Source organism: Bos mutus, chromosome 3 (genome assembly GCF_027580195.1).
Source record: "Bos mutus isolate GX-2022 chromosome 3, NWIPB_WYAK_1.1, whole genome shotgun sequence".
NCBI lineage: Eukaryota > Metazoa > Chordata > Mammalia > Artiodactyla > Bovidae > Bos > Bos mutus.
This window is the reverse complement of record NC_091619.1, coordinates 44,095,418-44,116,605: the sequence shown is the minus strand read 5'-3', so window position 1 is coordinate 44,116,605 and position 21,188 is coordinate 44,095,418. Positions and strand designations below refer to the sequence as shown.

At 35.5% G+C, this 21,188-nt stretch overlaps 1 protein-coding gene and 1 non-coding gene across 2 annotated transcripts in view; one reads left to right on the top strand and one right to left on the bottom strand.

Annotated features, from left to right (window-relative positions):
• Nucleotides 1-21,188, bottom strand: part of DPYD (dihydropyrimidine dehydrogenase) — a 930,468-nt gene that overhangs the window by 718,667 nt on the left and 190,613 nt on the right. The window contains exon 4 of the mRNA XM_005888124.3: nt 4,293-4,380. Coding sequence (XP_005888186.1) covers nt 4,293-4,380 — 88 coding nt within the window. The remainder of the gene's footprint in view (nt 1-4,292; nt 4,381-21,188) is intronic.
• Nucleotides 20,004-20,110, top strand: LOC138987383 (U6 spliceosomal RNA). Its single transcript, XR_011463858.1, has one exon. It is a non-coding gene; the product is annotated as a U6 spliceosomal RNA (small nuclear RNA).

Here is a 21,188-nt window from a genome sequence, read left to right as displayed (position 1 = left end):
ACTTTTTAAATTACTGATTAGTAAATTATGGACTTCCTAATACCTTTTTCATTTACTTACTTCTCTGTCATAAAAATGGGGGGTACCTAATTGGCTTTACTTTATAGGCAATGGCGAGCCACTGAAGTTTTTTGAACAAGAGTACAATATAATTAAAGCTATGATTTTAGAAAATTATTCTGAAAATGATCAATATTTTATTTGATAATGGTATAAACCTCGTGGCCATTGAAACTGAAAAGCAAACCCTAAAGTTGAATGGACTAAATCCATTGATTGCACTTCTGCTTTATAATATTTGTGCATGCATGTGCATATATACATACACACATATATCAAGAAAACATTGTTAAATAAAACTACTGTCGTCAATAATATTTATCAATAAATAATGCTGGTTAAATTGTGCTGCTCCTCTGATTTTAGTTACTTTCAATAGGAATCTATGATAAGAGCCTTTTATGTGACACTTTTTTTCTAATGTATATTATTAAATGTATTTATCTAGCTATAAAAGCCACTAAATCTACATAGATTCTGTAAAATCTATACAGATTGTATACAAAATGTATACAGATTCTGTAAAATATACAAGTCTGTGGAGAAGCCATTGCTTTACAACTTAATACAAAATTTTGAAAAAGAAAATAAATACTTTTTATTAGAAAATAAAGGATTGTGTAACTAAGGAAAATTTTTTTAAAGTCACTTTTTCACTACATTTATAGACTGACCTTATGAATTCTTACATAATGTAGTGTTGGTTTTTTTTTCCAAAAGAAAACTATCCAAAAATATAACCCTTATTTACAGTTTGATGAATCTGAAACATGTACTTTCCATTGAGAGATAAAATTGCGAAGAATAACCTTCATGAAACAGAGAAAAACTGACCAAGGAGGTACAATAGAATTGAGTGTACCTTTAGAAACTAGAGCTGTAATCCAGTTTGTAAAAAAATAAAGAATGGAAGTATTGGTCTAAAGTCCACTGAATCACAGAAACCTAACACAATACAATCCAAGTGACATGCTTTTCTCAAAAAGGCTCAAGGCTCATTGAGTCTGGTGATTCAATTACCCTCTCAACCTGGAAAGAACCCCCCTCCTGAGTTGAGGTCCACTGGTAGAGCAATGTGGGACAGCCTACATCCTACACAGCTGGTAAATATCTTAAAAGCTGCAGGCTTTAAAGTACAAGAATCTCTTACCTTTTATGATTGCTACAATGATTCTTCAACAAAATACTGCTTGCAATAGAGTTCCTTAAATGTCTGAAAAGATTACATTTTCAATTAAATATCCTCAAATATCTTCTCTTCATATGGAAATTTATTTAAATAAATACCAAGGTGCAATGCTTCATCAGGTAGTAAGAAATATGAACAAACTAATGAAACAACATTATCCTAAAATAGAGATGATTCTGATCTTACTTAGACATTTTATAAGTTTTTCAAAGAATATCATTATTCCCATTTTGTCTTTTTTTCATATATAAAATTTTTGTATAGCTTGAATGATTGTGCTATACACTTATTAGAATCACAAAATCACTACTAAATTATAGATTCTCTAGGGAAAATTTCAGAGAAGGCGATGGCACCCCAATCCAGTACTCTTGCCTGGAAAATCCCATGGATGAAGGAGCCTGGTAGGCTGCAGCCCATGGGATCACAGAGTTAGACACGACTGAGCAACTTCACTTTCACTTTTCACTTTCATGCATTGGAGAAGGAAATGGCAACCCACTCCCGTGTTCTTGCCTGGAGAATCTCAGGGACAGGGAAGCCTAGTGGGCTGCCGTCTATGGGGTCGCACAGAGTCGGACACGACTGAAGAGACTTAGCAGCGGCAGCAGGGAAAATTTAGCTAGCATGGATCACAATTCCATTGCCTCATGCTTAAAGCCAGGAGTGCAACCTTATATAATTTTAGCCAAAACTCTTTCTACTTCAAAATTTTGGACATTTTATTTTATTCTTTTTCTCATGAGATTTCATATACATGCTTCACATAAATTATTTATTTTCATATATGTCAGAGATTCTGTGATGATAAATGTTTACGATATTTCAGTTAATAAATGAGATCTCTTTTCAGATTTTATCTTCTTAATTACAAAACAAATACAGAGCATTAGTGATTTCCTACTATCTATAGAATTGTCTCAAATATTGAGCATAGAATTCAAATATTTTCACAACTTAATATCAGTCTAACTGCTTTGTCTCTTTCCCATCACTCTTCTTTATGTAATCAAGGCTCCATTCTAGCCACACTGAATTTATTATATTTCCCTACACATACCATGTATAGCCCACATTCTTGCTTTTTCATATGCTGAATAATCTTCTTAAACTGAATGGTTTCAGCACTAATCACATTGAATTATCGGTAGGTTTTTGTGTTGTTTTATTTTTTTAATGTATCTGGTTTTGCTCAGAGTCATAATTTCCAGAAGGCAAGGACATAGCAGGGATCCTTTTTCAGCCAGTATATGTCACTGAGTTTGATAGATAGTAGATGCTCAATAAGTAATACCAGAAACAAAAATAGTAATCACTTGTATAGTATTTACCATATTGAATGAATAGAAAAAATAATAATAATTCCACATCAACAAAATATTTGTTGAATAATTGCCATATCAGAGATTTTCACGTGAAAATATTATTCAGTTCACACCACCATCCTGTAAGACAGATGCTATTCTTCTTTCATAAATCAAAGGGTAGAGATAAGTCATTTTTCTTGGGTTCACAGGGGTTCAATGCAAAAATTCAACCTGGACTTCATATCTGGCCATGTAGATTAATACCATGTCCTATATCTAAGTAATAACCTCTAATTCTTTTGAAATCATAAAGCTATATAAATTTATAATTTTTCTCCTACAACATTTTTAAATCACTGACATACTGAGAAATAATCTTTCTATGTAAAAAGGTGCCAGTTAGTTGAAGGAGTACTTACTGGATTTTAGCAGCATTTTAGCATATAAGTACTAAATCCTGTGAAAGGAAGCAATCTCTACATCCTTACTGGAAGATGCCTTCAGTTTTTGCTCAGTAGTTAAAGGATAGGATCCTTGGCTAAGAGTTCATAATGCTTCTTTCACAAACAAAAGATACTATTCATCATTTAATCAATCAACCATTCTCTTGTTTACTAAAAACTGGGCTTTGCCTTACATTGATTTATTTTTTTTTTAATTTTATTTTATTTTTAAACTTTACATAATTGTATTAGTTTTGCCAAATATCACAATGAATCAGTGTCTTACATTGATTTAAAAAACAACATGGAGCCTATTATACAGAGTGAAGTAAGCCAGAAGGAAAAACACCAATACAGTATACTAATGCATATATATGGAATTTAGAAAGATGGTAACAATAACCCTGTGTACGAGACAGCAAAAAAGACACTGATGTATAGAACAGTCTTATGGACTCTGTGGGAGAGGGAGAGGGTGGGAAGATTTGGGAGAATGGCATTGAAACATGTATACTATCATGTATGAAACGAGATGCCAGTCCAGGTTCAATGCAGGATACTGGATGCTTGGGGCTAGTGCACTGGGATGACCCAGAGGGATAGTATGGGGAGGGAGGAGGGAGGAGGATTCAGGATGGGGAACACATGTATACCTGTGGCGGATTCATTTTGATATTTGGCAAAACTAATACAAAATGTAAAGTTTAAAAATAAAAGAAAATTAAAAATTAAAAAAAAATAAAAAAATAAAAAACAACATAAAGATCAAAATTCCTTTTTTTCTACTAATGTCCGTTTTCTATTTTTTAGTTGTTGTGGGGGTTTTGGTTAAAACGCTATCAGTCTCTATGAATTATTCCAAGTCTTAGACAACTTCCTTTGATTTGTTCCAGTGCCCTAGAGTTAATATTAAAGTACATTTTAAAACAAAGATATCAAACTTGAAATGTGTTTTGATAATCAAAGACAGTTCCTATCTGTAAGCATTTAGCCTGCTTAAGCTAGAATCAATCTATTCAGTGAATGGTTTGTATTAAAAAATGATTCAATTCACCACAAACTAATTTTTAAGATAATAAAAAATGAATATGGATTTCACAATAATCATTATCACAACTAGGAAGAGACTAATTAACAAAATGTGCCACATTCTCACATGCCTACAGAAATCATAACTTTAATACTTTAACCTAATTTACTAAGACAAGCTTTACGCTTTAATCATGGTAATAATAGAGAACAAGATCAAAGGCTGTTATTAATTTTCATTTGCAGAGCTAAATCCAAATTTACCTTGTTTGAGATACTTGTGATGAACGATTTGATATCTAGATTTGTTGGACAGCTCTTCTGACAGGGGGCATCTGCACATTTCAGGCATCTAGGGAATAAAATAACTGAATTAAAGAAACTGTCAAGTAACATTCTATATATTCTCTACCCTAAACACATTCAGAGTTAGTGTCCAGTAAGAACAAATAAAACTATATTATTTTTAGGAACAAAAATTGTTCAAGCAATAAACAAAGAGTACTTGTGTTTCACTTTTTGCACACTTCCTAAGGTGTATAATATAGCACCATTCAGGTAAACAGCTATCCTTTCTCTTGGTGTTCCTCCTAGAGTTTAAAAAGACCATATTTACTTAAGGTACATGATTCATCCATTTACTAAATCAGTGTTTTTTGGATCTCTCATTGCACTGATAATGCTTAGAGAATAGAGCCTTTTTATTGTTGCTGTTTGTTTGTTTAATTTATTTACGTACTGCAGGATCTGGCACCCCACTCCAGTACACTTGCCTGGAAAATCCCATGGATGGAGGAGCCTGGTGGGCTGCAGTCCATGGGGTCACTGGGAGTCGGACACAACTGAGCGACTTCACTTTCTCTTTTCACTTTCATGCATTGGAGAAGGAAATGGCAACCCACTCCAGTGTTCTTGCCTGGAGAATCCCAGGGACGGGGGAGCCTGGTGTGCTGCCATCTCTGGGGTCACACAGAGTCGGACATGACTGAAGTGGCTTAGCATAGAAGGATCTTAGTTCCCTGATCTGGGGTCTAACCTGTGTCCCCTACTGTGGGAGTGCGTTGTCTTGACTGCTGGACCACCAGGGAAGTCCTGAGAATAGAATCTTTTATGATAACAGTTTGTATGTCTTTTAGACAGTAGTTATTACACAAATGCAAAGAAAAAGATTTCCTTTTACCACTTGTAAATTCCTTTCTTCCTCTCTTTATCCCTTCCACTTATCCTCCCACCTCTCTTCCCTGACTCCTTCTTCCTCTCTGATCATCCCTCCTTTCTCCATTTTTTTTTCTTTAACATACACACTATATACACAGTAATTGGGCTTTGTAGTAGATACTGCAATGCATAGACCAGATCCCCTGCCTTCCAGACTGAAACATTTATTCTCCCAGCTGCTGTGCCCTCGGGTAAAGAAAACAGGCTGAACCAAGGTCATGCAGCCTTCCCAGGGGCAGCGAGTTTCCAATAACAGGTCACTGGTAGGAAGTAAAGACCCATTCTCCTTGCCCCTACTTGGGTAACAAGTCTTCAGGGATGCACTGCAGCCTTTACTGTTGCTATGTCTGTCCAATCTTGATTCCATCACTCTAATATAGATGTATATCTTCTAATAAACTTTCCACATACTAATTTCATATCAGAATTTGTTTCCTGGAGAAACAACCAGAGACACATTCAGACTTTAATGTAACTAAGAACCACTTGGGAAGCCTGATAAATGTCATAGTTTACACAGAGATGCTCCTCTTGATTTTGAGTTATTGGCTCTTGTTTAGTCGCTCAGTTTTTTCTGACTCTTTGCAACCCCATAGACTGTAGCCTGCCAGGCTCCTATGTCCACAGGGTTCTCTAAACAAGAATACTGGAGTGGGTTGCCATTTCCTTCTCCAGAGGATCTTCCTAGTTCAGAGACTGAACCCACGTCTCCTACACTGGTGGGCAGATTCTAGTTAATGTCCTGGGAATCTGCATTTTGCTGCCACTCCCCCACTCCCAATGACTGTCCATCATGGTGATTCTGATAAACATGATTGGAGCCACACAGTATCACAATTCTATAATTACTACTTTAGGACTGAAACCACTGCCTAGAATAGTCTTTAATTTCTACATTCTTATACTTTTTGTGAATTCATTTGATAAATATTTAATGAACCCTTGTTACATGTTAGAACCTGGGATATGAGGTTATAAAAATGATGAAAAGGACAACCATGGCCCTGCTGTCGCGGACCGTGCAGTCTGGAGCAAGTTCAAACATATAAAAGGCACTTGCAGTGTCAATGTGGTCAGTGTGAATTTGGGTAGAAACAGCAAGCTAATAGAGCATATAAGAGGAACAGCAGACCAGGAGGGAGAGGTCAGGCAAAGCTTATTGGGAGAAATAATACATAAAGGGATGCTTGAAGAATGACAGGGCATTAGGCAAGTGAAGGAGGGTGGGACTTAGAGCAGAAGATCACTCGAGAAAATGACCAAAACATAAAAACAGTATGTGCCAAGGACTAGAGAGAAAAGAACATGACAGGGTAGGTAGACTAATGGAATCTGGTCTGGCATAAAGTGAGAGTGAGAATAGAGAGGAATTAGGCTGGTGACCTAAAATTTAAGATATATCATTGTCACATTTGGCAGAAGACGAGAATTCTCTGAGATTTGCCTCAGAATGAGTCCCACGTTGCTCAGTGACAAAGGTGACGAGCGAGCTCATTTTCTATCCACTTCCATGTGTAAAGACGTTGGTTCATTTCCTTTGAGAAAACAATACCAGTCTCCTTGTCATTCTTTTGTCAATCAGAGAGTCCTCTTCATTGTCTGGACCAATTTCTCAGTACCTAATTAATATCTTGTTTTAAAATCTGATCTCTTTTCTCTGGTTTGTGCCCTTAGCCTTCTCTCTAAATTAAATTTTACACAATGAGGACCAAAGGCTTTTCATAATCAATTGTCCTCTCTGAAATGCAGTCATTAAACCTCTCCCCTATCATTTCTCTAAATGCCATTGTTAGATTCACAGCTATCATTTAGTTGAATTCCTATCTTCTAATACTTAAGACTTTTTTTCCCCTAAAACATAGTCACTGAGTTTAAAAAGAATTTCTTGGAATTCTTGATCAGTAGCACAACAATCCAAAAAGAAAAAAAAAGAAAAAAAAGGTCTATTTGGTCCTCGATTCTGAAATATAACATATAGGTGATACCTATATGTGTTAACTTCACGTGGATAAACATGTTGTAGATTAATAGTGTTTGAAAGGATATCCTGTTATGAGGTAAAATAAAGTAGCTAAGCTAAAATAAAAAGCTATAAAATAATATGCAATAATAAATATCTTCTGACTTGTAAAAGTCATTTTGACAGTTTTTTAAACATGTGCAATTCCACAAGACTAAAACAACAAAAATATTTATGATAGATAAAGATATAGACAGACAGACAGATAGATAGAGGATTCTGGCTATCCCTAATAAGGCACAAGTTTTTGGCTTTTCTTTTTTCTAACACCCAACTTAAATATAAGGCAATTAAAAAATAAAGTTATAATGTCAGCAGGTATGAATGAGTCAAATTAATGCAAAGTGTATTTTTCTGTTCTTCCAGAGAAATCTTAAATTCAACATAAACAGATTCACTTAATAGCACTGACAACGTAAGGATTTTTAGTTGTGGTTATTAAGCCTCTTTACCAAATAACTCTCCTTTTATTATTGAGCTAGTTCACAAATAACAGCTGTTGGAAATGTCAGATGTTAATGAGGCAGGGCAACGCAAACCTGAATTGTAGCATTCTTTTTTTCTTTGGTGCCATGAATATGCCAGAATGGGCAGACTCTGATAATAATACCATCTTGCAATTCTCTAAGCGCTCTGCAGACTAAAGTGCATCAGGCTGCCATTAATCCCACTTATCACTCTGACAGCTCAGTAATTACACTACTGCTATAGCCAGGTAGTCCTAATAAAATATCAACCACTGCAGTGGAATGCATACTGGTGAGATGTTTTATTAAACTTGGGGGGGTTGATCATCAAGTGACATTAGTGTTGACCTATTTTTCTATTTGACAATAAATTATCCTTTGACCAAGCCATAATAGATATTACAGAGTGCATTTACTGTACCAAATCAGAAAGGTACTGCATTGCACTGATGTAGGCAAATGGTGTAAATAAAATAGCAGAAATGCATGTCAGAATGGTATTACCTAAATTGCTTTAAATGATTGATACCATGAAAAACCACAGACATAGTACTTAGGGGAATATGTCAACAATTATTGTAAACCACAGTTCTACATAAATTTTTCGTTAGAAGTTAACATTTAAATTACGCTTGTTTTTATCTTCAGTCATTTAATTCCCCTTTTATGTTTCAAAGTTATCCTTTTATAGTGCAGTTTATTTTGAAATGCATTGTAAGAGGCAAAAGTTAATTCAGATAAACATTCATGTAATATTTTTAATCCCCAAATAATTACATTTATAAGGAGTATATTAAGTTATTTTAAAGCAATAAAACATCTTAGATTTTTTCCTAGTGATGAACTTCTTTCATTTTCATATTTAATAGAGAACATGACAATAGATTTCATTAAAAAACAAAATATAGAATCTTTAATAATGTTAATCCTTCATGATTCAACATCACCATAAAAAATGTATGAAAAATTTAGTACCACTATTTAAGGGACAAAAACTATTAAAGATATATTTATCCAGTATCTTTCTCTAGGGAAAGAGAGCTATGATTCCTCTCCCCAAATATCAGTGAGGCTGGAGAGTTTTATTCTATATTATGATACCAAAAACATTATAGTGACTAACAGAAGCAGCAGCATTTCATCCTTCACACATTTAAGAACAGACACCTGCTTCTTTTATTGTTAAGCATCCATAACAGTTGGAATAGTAACCTAGCCTTGTTAAAGAATTTTCTAATCTCTGAGTCTAAATAATTCCTTTGCCAGTAAAAAAAAAAATCTCACAAATATATTTGAAAGACTTTAAACCTCACATTGTACAGTGTTTGGGTTTTATTTGCTATACTTCGGTTCAATCAAGCCAGCATTGTTTCATCAGATTATGTATAATCTATATTAATTGATATATAATCTAACAAGGAAGTTAGCATTTACATTAAAAATTATTTTGATATTGATGTTGATTTTCCTCAGATCTTTGATGTTCAGCAGCTTTATCTGAAAGGTCTAACTAATTCAAATGCAGCAATGGGTATACGATGTAACTTCTCTACCCTGTAATACCAGTGTAGGCAAATCTATAGTCTAATATCCGTCCCCAGCTTCACAATAATTTCTACTGAAACCAGGCAGAATTGAGTATCAGACTGAATGGAAGGAGTGTGAATCAAGAAATGAAGGTTAAAACTGTCATACCTATGTCTGAGTTTCACAGCTTATATCACTGGTACCCAGTGACATATCTGGAACCCAGATATGGTCACAATAAAAGGATCCCAAAAAGGATGGTTGGCATCTTTAAAACATGACATCAATCCAATGTTCTGATACATCAAACACTCAAGGGCCATTCTCAGCTCAAAATAATTTTTTCTGCTGTCTCAATATTCCATTAACAGCCATTCTTATACTTCTTTGTTTCTCTGATTACACCACAAGTTCTTATTAACTCATGCATACTTGAAACTGACTTTTAATACCCCTAATATGCTTCCCAGGTGGCACTAGTGGTAAAGAAGCCACCTGCCAATACAGGAGATGTAAGAGACTCAGGTTCAATTCCTGGGTCAGGAAGATTCTCTGGAGGAGGATATGGCAACCCACTCCAGGATTCTTGCCTGGGAAATCCCATGGACAGAGGAGGCTGGTGGGTTACAGTCCACAGGGTCTCAAAGAGTTAGACAAAAGTGAAGCAACTTAGCAATTAGCAATAGTAATATGCATCTTGGCCAGTTTCTACACTCCACTGGGTGGAAAGCTATGGCAAAATTACTTACAGTAACTGAAATTTTTATCCTGTGCACCATTCTGCATTTTTAACCACATCAATGATATTCATGATTTAAGGCTTTTAATACATATTTGATTGTGTAGGTTAACAACAAAAATATTTTTAAGTAAAGCTATTTATCCACTAGAAATTTCCATTCACACGTTGGTGTTTCAAGACAGTTCAAAAGAAACAAAATTTAAATAGTACACAATTCAAACAATTGATGCTCAAAACATTTTGTTGGATGATCATGAATATAGAAATATAATATAGATATAAACTTTTCTATAAACTTTCTATAGTCTGACACAGAAAATTATTGGTTTTCTAATAGCAATGGCTAAAAACAGTATATTTTACATTTTATGCATAATTTGAATTACATGAAGGAACTTAAAGTAAAAAAAAATATTAATTTTTACTCTTCATATGTAACTGATTCTTAAATATTAATAAGACTATTTTTATTTCTGCTTCATTGATGAAAAAACTGAGGTTCCAGAAATCTCCCAGAGGCATAATGATACAGGTGGCTAAGGCATTTGAAGGAAATACTAGAACATATTTACCATCTTATACTCAGGATTAGTCCATTCATATATGAAGGCGGGTTAAAATTTTAAAAGGTGATGTTTTACTGACCTTATACCTTGGCATCATCAGTGCCTCTTTGCCACAGTAATTTGAAGACTGAGAAAAAAGGCAGTTAAGAAGTCTCAGCTAGAGAAAGCTATAGTATCCTCTCTCCTGGAGTCCAATTTTAGTTTAAGGAAAAAAAAAGAAAAAAGCAGAAGGTAGTCTTAACCTCAAGAGACTTCTCAAGTCAAGATGAAAACATTAGAGTTTTATGATATTACACAATTTTGAAGGCTAATTCTATTACAACTTTAAACAGCTTTGATACAGACATATCTACTGGAAAGATAGTTTTCTAAAAATCTTTGTATGCTACAAAAACCTCAACAGCTAAGAAGCCATTAATTTGCACACATCTTATCCTGCAAGCAAATAAGACACTTCTGTAAGAACTTAGTACACAGTACCACCTTGAAAACTTTAAATATATTGTTGTATTTTACTACACAAAGAGATCATAATCATGAGTATCTTAGAATATTGTTCTTAAACTTAGATTTTTCTCTTTCTTACAAGAGCAAATCAGACTTTAAGTTTCTGTTTTTGCTGTACAGAAGTGGAATAAGAAGAATGTGGTGGAATCAATGTACGTTATAAGCTGCAGGAAAAGTCACTGTAAGAAAATAAACACACATCATGAATATATACATAAGACAACACTAATTAGGTATGAAAAGAGAACTAAGCATGATTAAAGGAAGTGGAGTCAGTCCTTAAAGTTTTCAGAATCTACTGGGGCTTAAAGATACTAGAGATTGAAGTATTAAATAACAAGTCAAGATTTAAATACCAATACCAAAATCTAAGGGTGTGGCAGGAATGGTAAAGAACCTGCCTGCCAATGCAGGAGGCAAAAGAGATGCAGGTTTGCTCCCTGGATTGGGAAGATCCCCTGGAGGAGGGCATGGCAACCCACTCCAATACTCTCACCTGGAGAATCACATGGACAGAGGAGCCTGGAAGGCTACAGTCCCTAGGCTCACAAAGAGTCAAACACAACTGAACTGACTTAGCACACACACCTGAAAATCTAAAGAAAATATGTATATTTGCCAAATGCAGGTTATAGAAGTGAAGGGACAATGACCCCCTTTCTAATTTCCCTCTGCTACAAAGTTATTCAAAGAATACAAGGTCATTACTTACAAACTGAATTGTTGAAATGGAATAATGAATGCTATTATATGACAACTATTAGAAGTAATATTACTTATTTACAAGTTTTTAAAAATATGTCAGTAACACAAAAGCACTTAAGTCAATGAATACAGAACAAATCAGAGTGTTTATTAAATGTTTCTCTGCCCAGTAGATATCTAGGCCCTAAAATCTACAATATAATTTGATCCTTGTCACTTGCAGCTATAATAGAGTTATACTTTGATCAAAAAACCAGAGAATACTATAGATAAAAGTCCTTCTTTATGTCCTGGAGGGATGGTGTCCTTGGCAAAACCCTCTTGGAAACCATTCTTTATTCACCTTAAAGACAGTAGGGATTGAGAGTATTCAAAGTGATTGAAGAAGATGGCCAGATTCAAGAAGATAGAGAGTTCCTCCACCTTGCAGTAATGAGATAATGGCAAGTCATGTACCTGAATAGGGTTCAGTTCAGTTCAGTCACTCAGCCGTGTCTGACTCTTTGTGACCCCATGGACTGCAGCACACCAGGCCTGCCTGTCCATCACCAACACCCAGAGTTTACCCAGACTCATGTCCATTGAGTCGGTGATGCCATCCAACCATCTCATCCTCTGTCGTCCCCTTCTCCTCCTGTCCTCAATCTTTCCCAGCATTAGGGTATTTTCAAATGAGTCAGCTCCTCACATCAGGTGGCCAAAGTATTGGAGTTTCAGCTTCAACATCAGTCCTTCCAATTAACACCCAGGAGTGATTTCCTTTAGGATGGACTGATTGGATCTCCTTGCAGTCCAAGGGACTCTCAAGAGTCTTCTCCAACACCACAGTTCAAAAGCATCAATTCTTCGGCGCTCAGCTTTCTTTACAGTCCAACTCTCACATCCATTCATGACTACTGGAAAAACTATAGACTTGACTAGACAGACCTTCGTTGACAAAATAACATCTCTGTTTTTCAATATGCTGTCTACGTTGGTCATAACTTTCCTTCCAAGGAGTAAGCGTCTTTTAATTTCATGGCTGCAATCACCATATGCAGTGATTTTGGAGTCCCCCAAAATAAAGTCAGCCACCATTTCCACTGTTTCCCCATTTATTTGCCATGAAGTGACGGGACTGGATGCCATGCTCTTGGTTTTCTGAATGTTGAGCTTTAAGCCAACTTTTTCGCTCTCCTCTTTCACTTTCATCAAGAGGCTCTTTAGTTCTTCTTCACTTTCTGCCATAAGGGTGGTATCATATGCGTATCCGAGGTTATTGATATTTTGCCCAGCAATCTTGATTCCAGCTTGTGCTTCATCCAGCCCAGCATTTCTCATGATGTACTCTGCATAGAAGTTAAATAAGCAGGGTGACAATATACAGCCTTGACGTACTCCTTTTCCTATTTGGAACCAGTCTGTTGTTCCATGTTCAGTTCTAACTGTTGCTTCCTGACCTGCATATAGGTTTCTCGAGGCAGGTCAGATGGTCTGGGTTACTTTATTTATAGGAAATAGCCAGCACGAACAAGTCAGATAATACAAAGCATATATGTGTGATGCATAGTGTGTGTGCACACACCTAGACTTACATGTACCCAAATATTAATTACTAAGTGATTAAATGTGCTTGTTTGTACAAAGCCTTTAAATATATTAACCCAGAAAGCACAGCATAAAGATTAAGAGAACAAGTTCTGGGATTTGATGTCCACATTTAATTCTTGACTTAGCTTTACTGGTGTTAAGATGTTAGGCAAATGACTTAACCTCTCTGAGGATCCATTTTCTCATATGCAAATGGAGATAATAATTTGTACTTCAGGGGTTTGTTGTGAGAATGTTAAAATATTACACACTTACACCAAATAGTATGTACTCCTTTAGTTATTTAACAGTCATTCTCTATAATTCTCAAACTGCTCTGAAAAGTTATGTATTGCTTTCTCTCCTTTAATGTGAAAGGGGTCAGTGAAGAATCACACTATAGTGTTTTATAGTTATCTAAATATATTAAACATAGTGGATTTCTGACCAACATAAACATATGCTTTAAATCTTCATTTTCTCTTTATGAGATTTCAGAAGAAACAAAGAGTATTTACATTTCAGGAAAATCAGAGAGCCTTCTCAACAGATACTTATACTGGAGACTGCAGAATAAGTAGGATTTTACCATGGACCAAGGAGTCTACCAGAGCTTAATACTGAGACCAAGTTTCAGATGCATATGTGGTTCTCCATATTTCATATCATTTCAGTAGCAGCTACTATACAATGTGCATTTTACCTGCCCGGTAATATGGCAGGAATGAACGAGAGGAATGAGGGGATGGAATGAGGGGAAAAGAACATCTACTGCCTAATATCATTCTTTAAAAAAAAACAGACTATGGGTTCAACCAGGGCAGAGAGAATGACCCAACACTGGTTCTCCATATCTATGCTTGTAGCTGGCACATGTACAGTTGCTCACAGATGCTTATGGAAAATTCCTGTTATTGCATTTCTTCAGGGATCAAACTGCTAAAATGCATGTCAATCTCATCAGTGATCCAGTGTTATTTATACAGAATCCTTTCCTCTTGAGGCTTCTTGTTGTTTCCTTATGCTAATACTATGAGGCAAACATATTCTCCTCCCCAAAATAAGTTAAATTAAAGATGATAGGTTGGGCAATTCAATATACTGTGAGGTTTGAGATTTTGAAAAATGGATATATCCTAACTAAAGGTGTAACTGATCTTGTTATGAATGTATACTTGAGAAAGTAATGAAAGAAATGAGTAAATATGAGAATCCTTGTAAAAGAGGCTTTCCTTTCTTGCTGAACCACATATTACCTATATTTTCAATGCCTGTGTAAGGCATATTTCTCCCTTTCGCTTTTCCATTGCTACCACCTGAAGAGATGGTGACAGAGTATTTCTTACCCTCCAGGGTAGAGTAGCACTTTGCCTTAACAAAATATGCTATCTATGAACAAATAAAATATTTCCTTAGATAACTGTTTACAATTAAGAAAATATCTATGATTTATATACCATTTAAATTTGAATAAGGTGATTGACAGGGAAGCCTGGTGTGCTGCAGTCCATGGGGTCACTAAGAGTCAGACACAACTGAGCGACTGAAACTGAACTGAACTGATTGAATATACATGCGATCACATACACTTGTAATAAAGATCAATCACATGCTTAGTCTGGAGAAGGAAAGGCAACCCACTCCAGTATTCTTGCCTGGAAAATTCCATGGATGGAGGAGTCTGACAGGTCCATAGGTCGCAAAGAGTCGAACATGACTGAGCAACTAACAACAACAACATGTTCAGTTAAGCATGCAGTCATTTTGAAAAATCCAAGATTTGCAATACATCTACAGTCTAACCTGCTATTTTTAATTTAACTACAACAAGCCATATGTAATTATTTTTCAAACCAGCATATTGTTGCTGAGCACAATTGTGGTTCCCCTCACATTCTAGACAGCTGTTACATGATGCTCAATACACTTTTGATCCTTTACAGACCTTAGAGAGAACTGGGTGACAGTACTGACAGTTTTTATTACAGCTTTCCTACTACTCAATAATCTTATTTCACCTGGACTATTTCCCCAGTAGTGTCATAAACTCTTTGATTTATATTGAGAATCCTTCCAGGCTTCTTAGAAAGAAGACATTCTTCCTCATAACATATCCATATGATGTGCAAATTATATTTTCAAACTTTGAAACACCTGTTATATGTTTACCTTAATGTCAATGATGCTCCCTTAGGAAGGCCAACCAAAAAAAGTAATTTATATTAGTCATAGATGTTTTTAAAGCAAAATTTTCAGCAAATTTCAAAACTGAAAAAGCTTTATAATTTATGAATTTGCAGGTAATTCCAGAAAAAATATAAGAATAATAGTAATGTTGGCAGATTTTTATCTGATTTCTAATAAACATGTAAAAGAGAAACAAAGTCAAACAGTATAATCTACAAATAAAATACAATTCCTAGATATGTGGGATATATTGATCATGAAAAAAGAACATTTGTGTAAAAATGTATGGAAGATATTGATTTAAAAATATACCAGACTTACTTCATGTAAAAGAGAATTCTGTCCAGTATTTTTGTCTTTGTAAGTGCAACAGTTATTGCAATACTTGAGGTGATAAAAGAACAAATATGGAGAGCAATGACCATCCTTGAATTTTCCAACTATTGGTACTAGTGTTCAGTTTCATGTGTGGAGCCCATAAAAATTTGTCTAAAAGCTTCACTTTATAAAAATAATGTCACTCCTCCTTATTTAAAAGTAAAAGCCTTAAAGCATACTTTAAATATTCATTCCTTTTACATAGTTAAATCTATGTTGATTACCCTAAGTAAAAGAAAACTGCATTCAGCACAAAAAAAAATTTAAGTAAAAGAAAACTGCATTCAGCACAAAAAAATTTTAAGTATTATACACAATCCAGCTGATCTTTTTAAAACCCATAACTGATTATGACATTCTCTTGCTTAAAAGGAGAACTGGCATACAGTACAATGGCCTTTGAACTTGGCCCCTGCCTACTGCATTCCTCCAGCTCCAGCTGCAACAACTGACCGACTCTGGAACTCTGTAGTTTTGTAACCAGGTCATCATTTTTCAACCTCTGTGTATTCCAACATGATCTTCCCTTGCCTGAAGAGCTACAGAATTCATCTCCAATGTCTCTCATGGAGCCCCCTGGTTCTTACCATTTTCATCTTCCAGAGCACCCTGTGGATTCTTTTATGAAAGTAATGATCACACTGGACACTAACAGTTGATTTTCTGTTCTCTGAATCCTTCTCCACTGAGAAAATGTTTGGGTTCCTTGTCTTTGTGGTAGGTCTGCTTGGAAATAAATTAATTTTAAATTGGCTGAAAAAGCCAACCAGAATTTTGGAAATGTACCAGTCACTTCTTTTAATGTTTCAGAAAACAATTTTAATAACTTCCTTTCGAACTTATGTAAATAATATATGCTTACAGTAAAAGATATTTATATTTGTTTTAATTTATTTAGTATATGAGTTGCTATATGCCAGTTATGTTCTATGTGTTTTATAAATACTAACCCACTTAATTTTCATAACCACTCAGTGAGGAAGACATAAATATTAATTCACTATAGCTTTATGATAATCTGATGTGGTAGAAACTTTTTATTCTCATTTTAAGATAATAAGACACAAAATTTTCTTCTCTGATTTAAGTGTAAAATATTTTATTGTCTATTTCTGTGATCCTGGTGATCATTAAGCTAACAGACATAAAAGGAATGAAACTGGGTCATTTGTAGAGATGTGGATGGACCAAGAGTCTCTATACAGAGTGAAGTAAATCATACAGAAAAACAAATATCATATATTCATACACACATATGGAATCTAGAAAAATGGTACAGAGGAACCTATTTGCAGGGCAGGAATAGACACACAGACTTAGAGAATGGACATATGGACACAGGGTGGGGAAGGGGAACTGTGATGAATTGGGAGATTGGGATTGACATATATACCCTACCAATGTGTAAGACAGACAGCTAGTGGGAACCTGCTATACAGCACAGGGAGCTCAGCTCTGTGCTTTGGGGTGACCTAGAAGGGTGAAATGGGAGAAAGAGAGGTCTGAGAGAGAGGATATATGTATACATACAGCTGATTCACTTCATTGTACAACAGAAACTGTACAATATTGTAAGGAAACTATACCCCAATTTTAAACAAAGTTAACAGACATTTCTCAAATGCCTGTGATTCCCAGTTTTCTCTTCTAAAATCATAATAGTGTCTGGTGAAGTCAGGGCTTGCCTCCCGGTTGTGGAATGGAAAGCCAGATTGAGGACTCTTATCCATCCAGGTCTGATGTTCTCCAAAGTCAAGACTGTGGGTATCATAATTTCATTTCTGCAGTAGTTTCCATAGTGATAGTCACAGTGAGAATTTGAGAAAATTTCTGATATAATATAAAGAACAATATATGTTGTAGACCTTCTTATACAATATATGCCACACATGGCTGGTTTCAAATGCAATCTAACAAAACTCCTTATCTGCTTCACAGCATACCCAGCAATAATACTTACAGATCATGTAATCCTTTACAAAGCATTTTTTATACTAAATTACCTACAGAGATCACTAAGATTAATCTTCTCAATAAAAATACCAGATAAACAAAGGAAAACAATTAGAAACAACCTAAAGATATCACAAACATGAGTCAAAAATAGATAAAATGTATTCAGCATCTATAGTCATTACCAGTCTAAAATAATTCTGTCACTATATAGCATTTGCAACATTATATATTAGACAAAGAGACTCCAGGTAAGACCAAAATTGCTCCATTAAAGATGTTGTCCAGTCTACTATTACTTCCCACAAGGTTTAGAATGGAGTGACTTATACACTATTTCAGTCCTTGGGAGTTTAATGTCTAAGAGTCAATGATGACATCTCACATGAAGAATACGGAGATTTTCAGGAAATTAATGAATATGAGAGAAAAACAGATAAGAATATAAATGTTTAATCTTCTTAATTTAATTCATATCTTAAGGTAGACCAGGGTTTCAGACAATAGCACTGCCTGGAAATGAACTAATGTGATGATAGTCTGATCATTATTAGAATATTTTGAAAAAAACTGGCTTAGAAGCCAAAGGATACAATGTTCAGATATAATACCTTGAACACAGTCATGAAAATTAGCTGCCTACAGCATATTATTTAAACTCTAAAAGCAGGAAAATAAAAAAACTAAAGATAAATCATATATAATTTTGTAAACACAGAAAATTCCATTGACTACACTTCTAATCAAATTCCTTATGATTATATAGTGAAGGTGACAAATAGATTCAAGGGATTAGCTCTGATAGACAGACTGCGTGAAAAACTATGGACAGAGATTTGTGACATTGTACAGGAGGCAGTGATCAAGACCATCCCCAAGAAAAAGAAATGCAAAAAGTCAAAATGGTTGTCTGAAGAGGACAAATAGATGAGAAAAGAAGAGACGTTAAAGGCAAAGGAGAAAAGGAAAGATATACCCATCTGAATTCAGAGTCCAAATACTAGCAAAGAGAGATAAGGAAGCCTTCCTAAGTGATCAGTGCAAAGAAATAGCGGAAAACAATAGAATGGGAAAGACTAGAGATCTCCTCAAGAAAATCAGAGATACCAAGGGAGCATTTCATGCAAACATGGGCACAATAAAGGACAGAAATGGTATGGACCTAACAGAAGCAGAAGATATTATGAAGAGGTGGCAAAATTACACAGAAGAACTACACACACACACACACACACACACATAATCTTCATGACCCAGATAACCATGGTGGTGTGAGCACTCACCTAGAACCAGACATCCTGGAGTCTAAAGTCAAGTGGGTCTTAGGAAGCATCCCTATGAACAAAGCTAGTGGAGGTGATGGAATTCCAGTGGAGCTATTTCAAATCCTAAAACATGATACTGTTAAGGTGCTACACCCAATATGCCAGAAAATTTGGAAAACTCAGCAATGGCCACAAGACCAGAAAAGGTCAGTTTTCATTCCAATCCCAAAGAAAGGCAATGCCAAATAATGTTCAAACTACCACACAATTGCAGTCATCTCACATGCTAGCAAAGTAATGCTCAAAATTCTCCAAGCCAGGCTTCAGCAATGCGTGAACCAAGAACTTCCAGATGCTCAAGCTAGATTTAGAAAATGCAGAGGAACCAGAGATCAAATCGCCAACATCCGCTGGAGCATCAAAAAAGGAAGACAGTTCCAGAAAAACATCAATTTCTGCTTTATTGACTATGCCAAACCCTTTGACTGTGTAGATCACAATAAACTGTGGAAAATTCTGAACGAGATGGGAATACCAGACCACTTGAACTGCCTCCTGAGAAATCTGCATGCAGGTCAAGAAGCAACAGTTAGAACCAGACATGGAACAACAGACTGGTTCCAAATTAGGAAAGGAGTACATCAAGGCTGTATATTGTCACCCTGCTTATTTAACTTCCATGCAAAGTACATCATGAGAAATGCCAGGATGGATGAAGCACAAGCTGGAATCAAGTTTACCAGGAGAAATATCAATAACCTCAGATATGCAGATGACACCACCATATGGAAGAAAGCGAAAAGGAACTGAAGAGTCCCTTGATGAAACTGAAAGAGGACAGTCAAAAAGCTGGTTTAAAACTCAGCATTCAGTGCTCACTTTGGCAGCACATACACTAAAATTGGAACAATACAGAGAAGATTAGCATGGCCCCCGAACAAGGATGACATGCAAATTCATGAAGCGTTCCATATTTTTTGGACATCTTATCTTTGACAAAGGAGGCAAGAATATACAATGGAGAAAAGGCAATCTCTTTAACAAGTGGTGCTGGGAAAACTGGTCAACCGCTTGTAAAAGAATGAAACTAGAACACTTTCTAACACGATACACAAAATTAAACTTAAAATAGAATAAAAATCTAAATGTAAGACCAGAAACTATAAAACTCCTAGAGGAAAACATAGGCAAAACACTCTCTGACATAAATCACAGCAGGATCCTCTATCACCTCCCACAGTAATGGAAAAAAAGCAGAAATAAACAAATGAGACCTAATTAAACTTAAAAGCTTTTGCATAATGAAGGAAACTATAAGCAAGGACAAAAGACAGCCTTCAGAATGGGAGAAAATAAGAGCAAACAAAGCAACTGACAAAGAATTAATCTCAAAAATATACAAGCAGCACATGCAGTTCAATTCCAGAAAAATAAATGACCCAATCAAAAAATGGACCAAAGAACTAAACAGACAGTTCTCCAAAGAAGACATACAGATGGCTAACAAACACATGAAAAGATGCTCAACATCACTCATTATCAGAGAAATGGAAATCAAAACCACAATGAGGTACCATCTCATGCTGGTCAGAATGGCTGCTATCCAAAAATCTACAAGCAATAAATGCTGGACAGGGTGTGGAGAAAAGGGAACTCTTACCCTGGGAGAGTGGGAATGCAAACTAGTACAGCCATTATGGAGAATAGTGTGGCGATTCCTTTAAAATCTGGAAATAGAACTGCCATATGACCCACCAATCCCACTGCTGGGAATACACACCAAGGAAACCAGAATTGAAAGAGACACGCATACCCCAATATTCATCGCAACACTGTTTACAATAGCTAGGACATGGAAGAAACCTAGATATCCATCGGCAGATGAATGGATAAGAAAGCTGTTGTACATATACACAATGGAATATTACTCAGCTATTAAAAAGAATGCCCTTGAATCAGTTCTAATGAGGTGGACAGAACTGGAGCCTATTATACAGAATGAAGTAAGTCAGAAAGAAAAACACCAATACAGTATATTAACACATATATATGGAAT